We start from the raw sequence: 15,530 nt of genomic DNA on the forward strand, positions 1-15,530 counted from the left end.
CTCAGCGCTACTAGGGACCTAGGTAGAGGACACCAATTTGCTTCCTCCTTTTGTTGTTTTAAGCACAAGAGTAAACTTCTTTTGTGTGGAGGGTGTTGAAAGTTTACCTCTCCAGGTCTTCTCCTGAGAATCAGGTCTGGGCTACCCCTCCTGACCTGGAGTGGAGCTAAGGTATTTTTGCTAATGACTCTCTGAGCCAAATTAAGTTTTCATCTTGGACTACAACACAGCTCTCCAACCTTCCGGCCAGGACTATAATTCCAAACAGCACTTCGTACAAGGATACGTACTTTCTTCCTACTGTGGTCCTACTGGTCCATTAGGTCATAGTCTTTGAGAAATCCCCAAGAGCATCCCTGGTCATACAGTTTCAATTCTAGTTCAGTGAATGAAGATCACATTTAAGCAGTCTTCTTAGGCTGGGGCAGCCATCCTGAAGGTCATTCTAGACTAGACGTTCTTAACCTCACAGGGGTTAAATGACCCTTTACAAGGGTAACGTATCAGAATCCTGAATATCAAATATTTACATTATGATTCTCAACAGTAGCAAAATTACAGTTATGAAGTAGCGATAAAATAATTTTATGGTTGGGGGTCACCACACCATGAGGATCAGTATTAAAGGGTCACAACATTAGGAAGGTTGAGACCCAAGTGACCGGTGGGTTCTTGTCAAGCCACAGTCGAGATTTGCTCCCCATGTTTGCTTCTGAGTTGGGATCTGATTTCACTGCTTCCCTAGGAATCCAAGTGTTATAAGCTCTCCAGGAGCCTGGGAGTTTTGTCCTGGGTGGTTTGGTTTGGCTTTGGTCAACTTGACACGAGCGAGATTTATTTGAGAAGAGGAAACCTCAATTGAGACAATATTCCCAACAGATTGGCCTACGGGACTTTTCTTGATTGATGAAATGTGGGTTATCCCAGCCCTCTGAGGGTAGTCCTGTCACTGGGCAGATGGTCGTGGCGTGTGTCAGAAAGCAGGCTGAACAAGTTATGGAGAGAAAACCAATGAAGCAGTGTTCCTCCAAGGCATCTGCTTCAGTTTTTGCAGGCAGGTTCTCGTCTTGAGTTCCCGCCTTGGCTTCCTTTGGATAGACTGTGGCTCAGGATATGTAAGTCAAATAAATGCTTTCCTTCCCAAGTGGCTTTTGGTTATGATCTTTATCAGAGCAATAGAAAACAAACCAAGACACCCCTGCCAAGGTTGGTTTTGCTCAGTATTTATCACAACACCAGAGCAAACTAAAATACCAATATTGTAAGCAAATTTATAAATTGCATTTTATAGTCAATCTCCTAACAGTTTAATATCTTACAATGTTTTTTATAATTAACCAGAAAAAAGAAAGAAAGAAAGGAAGAAAGAAAGGAAGGAAGGAAGGAAGGAAGGAAGAAAGAAAGAAAGAAAGAAAGAAAGAAAGAAAGAAAGAAAGTGAATGAGTGGCCCAGATCTTGCTCTGTGACTCCCAGTCCACAGCATCCATAACAGCGAGCCTGTGGCCCTACAGAGAAGAGGTGACCGTGAGAGGAGATGAGAGTTGAGGAAGGATAGAGAGCTGGCTGGTTAGAGAGCAGTTTAGGTGTGGAAGGGAAAGAATGGAGAGCATTCAAAACAAAGTGTGTGGGTGTGAGCCACAAAGGGTACCCAAAATCTCAGCCCATAGAAGACAGAGGCAGGAGGACAGTGAGCTTAACATCAGCCTGGGTAACACAGTGAGGCCCTGCCTACACAGGAAAAAAGGAGACATTCTGACAGTTATGATTGTGGAAATTTAAAATATTCACAGAATCAGAAGAGCATAGTGAGCTTCGAATACCACTCATTCCCCTTCAATAGTAACCAGCTAGGTCAGCTTGGGCAAGTAGTATGGAATCCCTCCTCCTCCAGCACCCAGAACCTTGCATTATTTTAAAACAAGTCTCAAACATCATATAATTTCTTTCCCATGTATTTTCTTCACATCTCCATAATGTAAGGCATTTACTTTTAGAAAAGTGCCCAGTAGTAGTATTTGCATTCCCTAAAGGAAAATAGTTCCCCAATGTCATCAAGTATCCTTCAGCATCCACACAAGCAACAACCCCATTATATAATGTGATTCTTGTGCAGTTGTTCAAATAAGCTAAAGAAAAAATTCTCACAGGTCTCCGGTGCCTTCTACACATGCAGGGCTCCCCAATCACTTTGTTTTGTTGCTATTGTTTATAAAGAATCAAAGAATGTTGGCCCATTTATTTTTAGCATAGATGCGTAGGCTTTCCCACATGCTGAAACTGATTGGGTCATTCCATTAAAGCTGTTATACTCCTCCATCTTGTGTCCCTTGTCAACTAAACCTAGAGGCCTGGCTGGAATCCAGTTGTTATCGTCACCATATGGGCATTGTTGACCTGACTGTGTTGTGGGAGGCATGGGCTCTTCTCTCAGGGAATTGTACATGGCTGTCTTCTTCTGTATGGAAAGGACCACTGGCAGCACTGCCCAGCTTCATTAATTCAATGAGGTTTCTAAAATGATGACAATTATAGGGCTTCTGTGTAGTCAGTCTTGGCTGTGCAGATAACTACCACTCTCCGAGAAACCACCTTGGTCTTGTCTTTGGGCCTAAGAAGATAATAGACATTTAATTATTGGCCACCATGTCCTCATATGTATATTTATATGGGAAATGCCAGAGAAATTTTGGTTTCCTCTAGCTTTGTGGTCCTTAACCTTCCTAAAGCTGCGACCCTTTAATACAGTTCCTCATGTTGTGATGACCCCAACCATAAAATTATTTTCGCTGATACTTAATAACTGAAATTTTTCTACTGTTATGAATCGAAATGTAAAAATTTGATATGACGGATACCTGACATGTGTTGTGCCTAAGGCCACTGACCTAGCTCTTTAGAGACCGCTTCAAAAACAGCAACTTGGCTCTTAATGCCCTCTAGTGGCCAGTACTTTTTGTGTCGGCAAGAATTCATGAGCAAGACTGTTTTTGACTCTTCTGGAGTTGTGGCTTCACTCATGCTAAAATTGTCTGTTTTTTACCCATTGGGAATCACTTTAATTTGGCTTCATAATCAAGTAAATAGAGTTAAAGTGTGAATTGAGGCAAAGTATCAGGCTGTGCAAGGTGGCCTATGACCGTAAGCACAGAACTCTGGAGAATGTGTTCAAAGCCAACTGATTATGATGTGACCGACCAATAAACCTTGCTTACAGCCAATACCCATCTCACATCTTTATGATCTTTTATTTTAACTGTATCAGCATGGCATTCTTATCCCCAAACCTGAGCGGTGTACCCCATAAGCCGCTTTACCATATCAATTACAAAAGGAAATTCTTTTTTTTAATGTATGAGTTTGGTTTTCTTTTTATTTTATTAAAAACTTCCACCTCCTCCCCTCCTCCCATTTCCATCACCTTCCCCCACTTCCCCTCCCCCACCTTCTCCAGTCCAAAGAGCAGTCTGGGTTCCCTGCCCTGTGGAAAGTCCAAGGTCCTCTCCCCTCCATCCAGGTCTAGGAAGGTGAGCATCCAAACCGACTAGACTCCCACAAAGCCAGTACATGCAGTAGAATCAAAACCCAGTGCCATTGTCCTTGGCTTCTCAGTCAGCCCTCATTGTCAGCCACATTCAGAGAGTCTGGTTTGATCATATGCTCCATCAGTTCCAGTCCAACTGGCCTTGGTGGGCTCCCATTAGATCAACCCCACCATCTCAGTGGGTGGGCACACCCCTTGCAGTCCTACTTCCTTGCTCATATTCTCCCTCCTTCTGCTCCTCATTTGGACCTTGGGAGCTCAGTCCAGTACTCCAATGTGGGTCTCTGTCTTTATCTCCATTCATTGCCAGATGAAGGTACTATGGTGATATGCAAGATATTCATCAGTGTGGCTATAAGATAGGGCCAGTTCAGGCACCTTCTCCTCAGCTGCCCAAGGAACAAGCTGGGGACATCTCCTTGGACACCTGGGAACCCCTCTAGAGTCAAATCTCTTGCCAACCCTAAAATGGCTCCCTTAATTAAGATATCTACTTCCCTGCTCCCATATCCACCCTTCCTCCATCCCAACCATTCCATTCCCCCTAGCTCTCCCCATCCTCCCCTTCTCCCTTCTTTCTCCTCCTCTTCCCTTACCCCCACCGCACTCCCACCCCCAAGTTCCCAATTTTTGCCTGGCAATCTTATCTACTTCCAATATCCAGGAGGATAAGTATATGTTTTTCTTTGGGTTCACCTTCTTATTTAGCTTCTCTAGGATCACGAAATATAGGCTCAATGTCCTTTATTTATGGCTAGAATCCACTAATGAGTGAGTACATACCATATTCATATTTTTGGGTCTGGGTTACCTCACTCAGGATAGTGTTCTCTATCTCCATCCATTTGCATGCAAAATTCAAGAAGTCATTGTTTTTTACTGCTGAGTAGTACTCTAATGTATATATATTCCACACTTTCTTTATCCATTCTTCCATTGAGGGGCACCTAGGTTGTTTCCAGGTTATGGCTATTACAAATAATGCTGCTATGAACATAGTTGAACAAATGCTTTTGTAGTATGATAGGGCATCTCTTGGGTATATTCCCAAGAGTGGTATTGCTGGATCCTGGGGTACGTTGATCCTGAATTTCCTGAGAAACCGCCACACTGATTTCCAAAGTGGTTGCACAGGTTTGCATTCCCACAGCAATGGATGAGCGTACCCCTTACTCCACATCCTCACCAGCAAAAGCTATCATTTGTGTTTTTGATATTAGCCATTCTGACAGGTGTAAGATGGTATCTCAAAGTTGTTTTGATTTGCATTTCCCTGATCACTAAAGAGGTTGAGCATGACCTTAATGTGTCTTTTGGCCATTTGAACTTTTTCTGTTGAGAATTCTCTGTTCAGTTCAGTGCCCACCTTTTTTAATTGGGTTAATTAGAACTTTAAAGTCTAGTTTCTTAAGTTCTTTATATATTTTGGAGATCAGACCTTTGTCTGATGCAGGGTTGGTGAAGATTTTCTCCCAATCAGTAGGTTGCCTTTTGGTCTTAATGACAGTGTCCTTTGCTTTACAGCCCTAAAGCTCCTCAGTTTTAGGAGGTCCCATTTATTCAATGTTGCCTTTATTGTCTGTGCTACTGGAGTTATATGTAGGAAGTGGTCCTGTACCCATGTGTTGTAGAGTACTTCCCACTTTCTCTTCTATTAGGTTCAGTGTGTTCAGATTGATATTGAGGTCTTTAATCCATTTGGACTTGAGTTTTGTGCATGGTGATAGATATGGGTCTATTTTCATTCTTCTACAGGTTGACATCCAATTCTGCCAGCACCATTTGTTGAAGATGCTTTCTTTCTTCCATTGTATACTTTTAGCTCCTTTGTCAAAAATCAAGTGTTTATATGTTTGTGGGTTAATATCCAGGTCTTCTATTCGATTCCATTGGTCAACTTCTCTGTTTTTATGTCAATACCAAGCTGTTTTCATTACTGTAGCTCTGTAATAGAGTTTGAAGTCAGGGATGGTAATGCCTCCAGAAGTTCCTTTATTCTATAAAATTGTTTTGGCTATCCTGGGTTTTTTGTTTTTCCATTTAAAGTTGATTATTGTCCTCTCAAGGTCTGTGAAGAATTTTGTTGGGATTTTAATGGGGATTGCATTGAATTTATAGATTGCCTTTGGTAGAATTGCCATTTTTACTATGTTGATCCTACCCATCCAAGAGCATGGGAGATCCTTCCATTTTCTGGTGTCCTCTTCAATTTCTTACTTCAATGCCTTAAAGTTCTTGTCAAATAGATCTTTCACTTCCTTGGTTAGAGTTACCCCAAGATGCTTTATGCTATTTGTGGCTATTGTAAAAGGTGACGTTTCTCTGATTTCCCTCTCTGCTTCTCTATCCTTTGTGTATAGGAGGGCTACTGATTTTTTTGAGTTGATCTTGTACCTGCCACTTCACTGAAGTTATTTATCATCTGTAGGAGTTCTTTGGTAGAGGTTTGGGGGTCACTAATGTACACTATCATATCATCTGCAAATAACAAAAATTTGACTTCTTCCTTTCCGATTCAAATCCCCTTGATCTCCTGATGTTGTCTTATTGCTATTGCTAGAACTTCAACAACTATGTTGAAGAGATATGGTGAGAGTGGACAGCCTTGTCTTGTTCCTGAATTTAGTGGAATGGCTTTGAGTTTCTCTCCATTTAATTTGATAATAGCTGTTGGCTTGCTGTATATTGCTTTTATTATATTTAGGTGTGATCCTTGTATCCCTAACCTCTCCAAAACCTTTATTATAAAGCAGTGTTGAATTTTGTCAAATGCTTTTTCCGCATCTAATGAACTGATCATATGGTTTTTTCTTTCAGTTTATTTATATGATGGATTACATTGATAGATTTTTGTATGTTGAACCAGCCCTGCATCTCTGGGATGAAGCCTACTTGATCGTAATAGATATTTTTAAAAATGTGTTCTTGGATTCTGTTTGCCAGAATTTTATTGAGAATTTTTGCATCGATGTTTATGAGTGAGATTGCTCTGTAATTCTCTTTCTTGGTTGAGTCTTTGTGTGGTTTTGGAATCAGGGTGACTGTAGCTTTACCATCTCATTTACAAAAGGAAATTCTTTAGAGAAAAGAGCAAATCAGCTCACAGATTTACTTCATCTTTAAATGCTGCCTAATTTTTTCACTCACCCGCAGGTTATGTCCTTTGAGCACCATGACTTCAAAGGCCTCACATCACACACCGCTGTAATTAACCACTAAGTGTACCTCTTAACTCCCATGTTTAAACACACACTTTCAACTCGTACATTCTGAATAAACACTCCACTCTGAGTGTGAGTCCTTCCTTCCTTCCTCCCTCCCTCCCTCCCTCCCTCCCTCCCTCTCTCTATTCCTTCCTGTCTCCTTCCTTCCCTCCCTCCCTCCCTCCCTCCCTCCCTCCCCCTCCCTCCCTCCTTCCTTCCTTCCTCCTTCCCTCCTTCCCTCCCTCCCTCCCTCCCTCCCTCCCTCCCTCCCTCCCTCCCTCCCTTCCTTCCTTTCTTCCTTCCTTCCTCTTTTTCCTATTTTTGGAGAAAGGGTCTCACTATACAGCTCTGGCTGTCTTGGAACTCACTATGTCGACCAGGCTAGTCTCAAACTCACAGAGATCCAATTGCCTCCTGCTCCTTAACACTGGGATTAAAGGCATGCACCACTATGCCCACCTCGTAGCTTTACAATTGCAGCAGCAAGCTTTTCCTTCTCAGACTTCCATTCTTGCTACTAGTTCTGGGTCCTAACTGAATGGGGTTTTGTGGAAGGTCACCATGGCACCTTAATCGGTTGCATTGTTATCCTCTGTGTGTGCAGCACAGGAAGGAAATGTCCTTTGTATTCAGAGCCATTTTCTTATTGGTTCCATCTGTGGGATGAAGTTAGAACACCTCCCATGGGAGGGACCACACCTATAGAAAGGCATGCTCCTCTTTGGGTGTGGCCCTGGCATTAAGGAAGAAACAGCTACGGGAAGTTTCTCTTCTTGATCATAACATCAAACAATAACTTTTTTAAGGATTACTCTCTTAAATTATTCTTATGACACCAGCAGAAGTTCACCACTCTCATGCTTCATTTCCTTCTCATAAGCAATGAGCTTAGACTCCACAGACTCGCATTACACGAGACTAAGAGCTCAGCTGCCACGTGCAGCTGATAACGCCTGTAACAGCCACAATCAGGGAATTGGATGTGGTCTTGTGTGTGGCGTATCCAGCACAGCTGAGGAAAATTAGTCACCTGATTGGGAAAATACCCAGAGCCCAGGAGATGGCAGTGTAAGACAGGCTAGGGCCGTGCAGGTAGGAAATAGGGGCTTTGGAATGGTCTCATGACTCTTGAATATTTTCTATGTTCTTCCCTACTCCTTTAGATACATAAGCAAACACTGGGACAAGGCAAAGCTCTGTACAAGCAAACATCTCTTTCTAGAAACTCGCTACGAGTCTGTTCTACAATGGCGGTCACTTTCAAGGCAGATGGTGAAAAATAGGAATAGCTCTTTTCCTATAACATAGTTTAGCATCAATATAAATCAGGAAGTAGAGAAACTCAGCTTAAAAATGGAACTTTGTACTATGGTAAAAAAAAAAAAAATCCTGCAGTGAGATTTCACAAGAAGAAGGACAAAATGGTCTGAAATTCATGATGTTTAGATTTTTATGTCATTATCTCAGAGTCCAAAGTTGTGAGGATTTGTGAGATTTGCTGAACCCCATGCTTGTGGAAACAGAGGGTCCCTTAGAGGGTTGTCGTGTTTTTAAAGGTGATGTATGCAGGCTCATGTGTTTGAACACTTGGTCCCCAGTTAGAATTACCATCAAAGGTTCTGTAACCTTTAGGATGTGGAGCCTCTCTAGGGGAGGTGGGTCACTCTGGAATGTCCTTGAGATGTACACCCTGGTGTCTTTCCGTTTGCTCTCTACTTTCCGAGTGCAGATGTAGTGTGATCTACTGCCCACATTCCCCTGCTGCGCTTTCTCAGCCTTGATGGACTATACACTCCCCCTCCCCATATAAGCCAAAATAAACCTGAGTTTATGTTTAGTGATGAAGCAAAAGTAAGAGTCATAGAGAAATCAGCAGTTATATAGCTTCACCAGGACATGTTGGCAATGGTTCCTAAACCTGGTTCCTCTCAAAGTGCTCTGCCCTATGTCAAATTAAAGGGATTTGGTATTCTTCTAACTATGGACCATTTGGTGGCAAAGAATTTGCCTTATTCTCATTCTGTAAATGTCTGCCTAATAATACACATTCATGGAAGACAGGGTAGACGGCAAACGGATGAGTGGATATTTGTGTGGATGATTACATCAATGAACAAAAAAAGAAGAAACAAGAGGACAAAGAAAACAGGACAAATAGATATAAATACCACAAAATACTCTGTCTCCCAAGGATCCTTTTCTTCTATGACCCTAGCATAGTCCCTGATGGTGACACCAGCCACTCTTCTTCCCCAGACTGTGTCTCTGTCCCAGCCTCCTCAGGGCGTCCTTTACATCCTTGTTGCGCAGACTGTAGATGAGGGGGTTAAACATGGGGATCACCAGGGTGTAGATGATGGAGACCAACTTGCCCTGCTCCATGGATTCAATACCTCCTGGCTGGCCATATATAGCAAAACCAGTTCCATAAAACAAGGATACAGCTGTCATGTGGGAGCCACAGGTAGAGAAGACCTTGTGCCGCCCTGACCCTGACTGCATCCTGACGATGGTCACTATGATGTAGCCGTAAGAAGTGATGACCACAAGAACAGCACACACAATGATGAACCCACAGATACCAAACATGACAAGTTCATTGAGAGTTGTGTCTGCACAAGCAAGCTTGATCAGTGGGGGCACATCACAGAAGAAGTAATCGATGTGGTTGGAGCTGCAGAAGGGCAGCTGAAATGTGAGGCTGGTCTGGACAATGGCGTTCAGGCAGCCAACACAGAAGGTACCCAGAACCAAACGGGCACAGGTTGTAGGGCACATATTCACAGAGTATCTTAAAGGACTGCAGATGGCCATGAAACGGTCATAGGCCATCACAGCTAAGAGTACAGCTTCGGTGGCAGCCAAGAAGGAGAAAAAGAAGAACTGAGTGGCACATCCTTCAAAGCTGATGACCTTGGAAGAGGAGAAAATGTTGGCCAAAGCATTGGGCACAATAACAGAAGAGAGGCAGAGGTCGATAAAGGACAGGTTCTTGAGGAAGAAGTACATGGGGGAATGAAGGCCAGCATCCAGGGTGATGACCGTGATCATGGTGAGGTTGCCCATGACAGTCAGCACGTATAGAGGCAGGAAGACAGCAAAGAGCAGGGCCTGGGTCTCTGCACCTCCCCTAAATCCAACCAGCATGAATCCCTGCAAGGACACTGCTGATAGACTTCCATTTCTTTGGACTGGTTTGGCCATGAGTGGGGACAGCAGAAGAGAGAGTGGGGGAGGCAGAGAGAGGGAGCAGATCTCAGCAGTACAGCTGGATGTTCCACAGGCTGCAGGAACTTGTTGGTGACATGCTTGTCTCTTGTGCAAAATTCAGTAGCTGCTCTGATACCCTTCTAGATGAGCTGGTGTGACCATGTGATTCATGAGGTCATGCTGAGCTCCCCTCTCCCGGTGTAGAAGCCTGAGCTCGTGTGCTGAGAATATAAAGAGGCTTCCAGACTTAGTGACTCCCAGAGTAAAGACCTCTCAGTATCCCTATGCCTTCCTCTGGTTCCTGTGCTCACACTACCAAGGGACACCCCTGAGCAGTGCCATTGAAGCAGCTCTCTCCAGAGTCGCATTAAATATTCCACAGTTATTTGTCTTACTGTTTCAAAAATGTTCATGAGGACCACGTGCCCTCCAATAAATTTGGAGTGGGCGATTCTGTCCTTTGTAGGGTGGTTTAACAGCAGGAAATTGCCCTTCCCAGATTCAGACTGTGTCTATGTCCCTCACAGGACTCTGAGCTAACCTCAAAATCTGTGGCCCAAATGCTGGCATAGAGTGACAATCAGACTCTTCTTGTTGATGTGAGCAGTTCCCGTCAATGTCTAGATTTTGGAAATTAGGGTGAGGGGGCAGCACCATGACCCGAGAAAAACCAGGACACAGTCATGGCCTCTAACCTGATCTCATTGCCAGCTCTCTTCTCTGCTCCAACTTCAGCTTTGGGGTTCACAGGGTCTTACTCCTTGCTGTTTGAGTCCAGATGAGGCTGGCCTCTACCCAGTGGCTTTGGGCATTTCATGGTTACTTTCTCTTCTCTTTATGTCCAGTCTGGAATGCAGATGAATTTCCTGTCGGGTAGCTATGATTGCTGGGAGGCTGCCTAGAGTGGAACAGAATATCTGCTCTACATTAGCCTTGAAGCTCAGGGACGCCCTTCAGGTGTATGGATTCAGCTTTTGTAGTGTCTACCATACACTGCACACAATGAAATCATGGAATCTACAGGACTCTATATGAGCATACCATATACTACAGAGCTGACTTTACCACACAAGATCAAAGGCAGGTAGGAAACTTTGTGCTCACAGTTGACACACTGACAGAGATCTAAGTACTTATCAAATGAATTTCCCTTGCAACCAATGTGATGTGTATAGATATGTATTCACCACAGCTGGTCCTATATTTCCTGTTGGAGCAAGGAGAAGCCTAATCTCTCCAGCTTGCCAATGATCAAATACATCTAGAGATATATGTGGAAGGAGAAGGTAGCCATGGAAGGTCTGCTGTGGGAGAACAGTGTCCCAGTGACAGTAAAGACACAGCTTGTGCTCCTCTTAACCTTGCCCCTCATAAGCCAGCAGCATCACTGTGTTCTGTGATGGATGCAGAGCTTCATCCCACATGACTGCAGAATTGGAGCTGGTGTTCAAGATGGTCACCCTGTGTGGGACAACACAGAACTGCTAACTGTGACCTGGACTAATGTTAGGCTTGGTCACCATAGGATGCCATTGTCTACAGAGTTAGTCCACAATTATTCCTGAGCACCCACCCCTTGTGTCTGCCATGTATGGTGTCTTCTACTTTCAGCTTCCCTGACAGATAACATGCTGACCTTATCTTATGTAGGTGAGACTCAGGACTCACACAAATTCAGATACCACCATCCATGATCCTCAGGTCCCCATGCTATTGAGGTTGGTCTGTGCTGAAGATAGAACAATAGGTTCCTTTTCTTTCTTGAGATCAGCTATGGCTTTCTTGGCAATAGAATGAGGTGGGTATAGGCAGAGGTGTAGACCTGGTCTGAGAGTCTGTGTGTGCAAGTCTTGGCTCCAGCAAGTTCTGTGTCTTGTGAAGTGTGAGGTCTGGGTTTGCTTGTCTTTCCTCCTCTTCCATATCTGTTATCAGGACAGTGTGTGGGTGTCTATAGTTGGGGTCACTCTGCTGGGGAGGATGCTCTGCATGATTGAGCTGGGACTTGCAGTCTCCAGTGGCCAATTAGGGAGGCTTTATCCTCTGTGGCATCTGGGACCAAACTAAATGGCCTCCAGAGGTATACCAGAGACACTGGACAATCTCTGCCTCATAACCACCCTCTTGTGGTGAGTTGGCAGGAAGCCTGGGATTCTGAGGAACCTGGGGAGACTCCATCAGGAGTTTGACAGATGACTCAGAGGGATCCTAGTCCAGTGTCCATCATTAAAGCCGTTACCCGAGTGGGTCATCAGGGCCTCCTGACCACAACATTTCTTCCTCTAAGTTCCTGGCTATACTGATATGAGGAAAGGAGGTAGGGAGTCCTGTATGGGGCTATTTAGCCTCCTCCTCCCACAACCAAGAGTCAGCCTTCTCTGTCCATTGACCCTTTAGTACCATCAGGAGCCTAGGGAGATGGTCTCAGTTCTCTTTCTGTGTCTTTGTGGTTATTTTAATTTAACACAAATCCTACTTAAAGGATTAAGAATTCAAGCCAATATATAATGATCCCAACCAAACGGATAGCTCTTCTCTTTGGTGGGTGACACTTTCTTCTCTGGGTGGTGAGGTCTGACTCCCACCCATGCCTTCACTCTGCATTCACCATCTGCTGTCTTTGTGAGGATGGCCCACAACACTCTCTCCTTCTGCACTGATAATGTCCTTGACAGTTCATTGTGGGCAACTACTTGGTCAGTGCTTGGGTTTGATGCCTCCACTGAGTTCTCCATTATCTTATCTCACCACTCCCTGCCACTTTCTTGATTCCTTTCTACAAACAATTCCTCCTCTCCCTTCATTTTCATGTATGTGTGAGTGTGTATATGTGTGGTTTTTTTTTGTGTGTGTGCACATGTGCGCACGCATTCCAAGGACTTTTATTAAGCTTGCTTACGTGCCTATGTTTGGGTTGTGGTTATTTACTTGATCAAGGCCAACTTATCCATGGCTGAGACTGATACTCCTAACAGTATTTGAAAGTTATTAAGAGTCCTCAATAGGTCTCTCTTAATTCGTGCCTTTTGTGTTCTAATTTTCTTAAACCTATTTATAATCTAGGCAACTGACAGAATCTCCACTCTGTATTTTTTCAGGAGCAACTTGTAATCCCCAGTTTGGCAATGCTTTCTTTACTTCTTTAAACATTCTTTCTAAAGTATCTATGTTTGAATCAGACAGCAAAATGCCATCAATGTAATGGTAAGCTATATATTTAGGAAATTATTTACATATTATTTCTAATGGCTGACTTACAAAGTATTGGCATAGGGTGGGGCTATTGAGCATGCCCTATGGAAGGATGGTCCACTGGTTGAGAATTATTATAAGCAGGCACTGTGAAGGCAAATTTTTCTCTGTTCTTTTTTTGGTAAAGGTATAGTAAAGAAACAATCTTTCAAATCAATAACTATAAGAAGCCATCCTTTTGGTAAGAGAAGGCAGAGGAATTCCAGATTATAGAGGGCCCATATGTCGAATTACCTTATTGACAGCTCTTAGATCTGTCTCCATTCTTCATTTACCTGATTTTTTTTAAACAATAAATACCAGAGAATTCCAAAGGCTGGTTAATTCTTCAATATGGTAAGCATCTAGTTGCTCCTGTACTAGCTGTTTCTAAAGCCTGCAGTTCATCTTCTATTAACGTCCACTGTTTTAACCCATATTGGTTTCTTTGTTAACCATTTAAAGTTAGGGCTGTTGGTACCTCTAAAGGTTTAATAGTTGCTTTGTGTTCTTGTACAGCCCGAATAGCTGGTGACCTTTGTATATAGTACCTTATAATATCCTTACCTAAATTATGAGTTTCTGGGACTGCTGGAATGTTAATCTAGGTATTCCATTGCTGCAGCAAGCCATGACCCAATAAATTTACTGCAATATTAGTCACATATGGCCTCAGCCTTCCTCTCTGTCCTTCTGGCCCTATGCAGTCAACACATCTCATGCTTCATTTCATTTGAGATAAGGTTCCAATTCCTAATAATTGAACATCTGCTTCTTGAAGAGGTCAATCTGGATGCCAAGATTCTAGAGTAATGATACTCATGAATACCCATGTCAATCAAACCCACAGTTACAATACTATTTATACATACTCCTAGTTTTGGTTTTTGATCATTTATAGAATTCTGCCAGAATATAGGTTTTCTACTTCCTGATGGAATTTTTAATTATCCTCCATGTTTATTTCATCATATAGAATAGTATACTTCTTTACAAAAGGCTCTAGATTTTTTTATTTTTCCTGGTGAGATATGTTCTCCACAGTAATTGGGTATAACTGGATTGCTTTTGACTTGGGGTCCTGCAAGAGGTACCCCCAATGAAGTATGATTTTTTGGGTTGCCTTCTCTGTCTTTTTTTTTTATCTGCATTCATTGGTGCAATGTTGGGCTTTGCCACACCTTCTACATATACTTGAATCCTGAGTCTTCCTGTTTTTACCATTCTGACAGGAGATATTTTTCCTAGGAATTTCTTGTCTACAATACCTTCTCAGATGTCCTATTCTACCACAATTGAAACATTTGGCATTTTGATGTCTCCTCATTCCTTTGTAAACTGCTTCCTCTACCCAAGATTCAGTATTACAGTCAAATGTCTCAATGTTCATTGTATGCAGGATCCATTCATTGATTGGTGCTGATCTAACCTTCAAAGCCCCAAGTTTCTTTTTGAATTCTAAGTTGGCATTTTCAAAAGCCAAGACTCAAAAAGTACCTGCCTAGCTTCTGTGTCTGCTACTCCTATTTGTACTGCCTTAGTTAATCTTTGTAAAAGGTCACCACTAAAGGGTTCTCTCTGACCCTGTTTAATCCTGGTATTTGATTTAATTTGTTTTCCTGGTTCTTGAAACATGTCTCAAGCATTTAAGACTGCTTTGTGGCATAGGGACAAGATTTGGTCACTGTAAAAATCTTGAGCCTGTGGGTCAGCATAAGTGCCCTCACCAAGAATTTGATCTTGGGAAGTTTCAAGTCCTTTTGCTTTTCCCTGTTGTTCTAAAATTTTAGCCTCTTCCCTGAAATAATATTTATACATCAGTTGAGGCCTGTCATCCAGGATTGCTGACACTAACTGAAGCCAATCATGTGACATCGCCTAAATGTTAGAAGCCCATGTCTTTATCATCTCCCTAACAAATGCAGAATGCAAGCCATAAGTTACAACAGCTTGCTTAATGTTTTTTTTTTTTTTTTTTTGCTCATTCCTTTTTATAGATATCCATGTACCTTCTTTGGATACTTTTGTGTCTTTAGAACTTGATGCTTTGTCAGAGTAGATTACAGGATAGGAAGCTAAAACCCTGAGTACGTCATCTCTGACAGCTAATAGTGATGTTGAATCCTGTCCTTGTACCTTCTTTTTCAGATCATCTACTCCAATGATTTCCTCAATTCAAATCTTTTTACTAGTGTCTTTTGTAAAGCCTAAATCTCCTGTCCTGTATATATTTCTAGTGATTTCATTGAGGCACATAGCCACTGGCCCTCATTCTGTACATGTACAAGGTCTGAAGTTTTTCCTTCAAAGATAACATCTCATCCTCGGACGTTATTTGAATAGTATTC

At 42.7% G+C, this 15,530-nt stretch overlaps 1 protein-coding gene across 1 annotated transcript; it reads right to left on the bottom strand.

Moving 5' to 3' along the window:
* Nucleotides 1-8,955: 8,955 nt before the first annotated feature.
* Nucleotides 8,956-9,948, bottom strand: LOC130869270 (olfactory receptor 12-like). Its single transcript, XM_057761273.1, has one exon. The coding sequence runs from the start codon at nucleotides 9,946-9,948 to the stop codon at nucleotides 8,956-8,958; it is 993 nt and encodes a 330-aa protein (XP_057617256.1).
* Nucleotides 9,949-15,530: the final 5,582 nt, after the last annotated feature.

This window comes from Chionomys nivalis, chromosome 2 (assembly GCF_950005125.1).
Source record: "Chionomys nivalis chromosome 2, mChiNiv1.1, whole genome shotgun sequence".
NCBI lineage: Eukaryota > Metazoa > Chordata > Mammalia > Rodentia > Cricetidae > Chionomys > Chionomys nivalis.

Excerpts from the sequence above, each read along its gene's own strand:
- LOC130869270 (XM_057761273.1), bottom strand. The coding sequence starts at position 9,948 with ATGGCCAAACCAGTCCAAAGAAATGGAAGTCTATCAGCAGTGTCCTTG.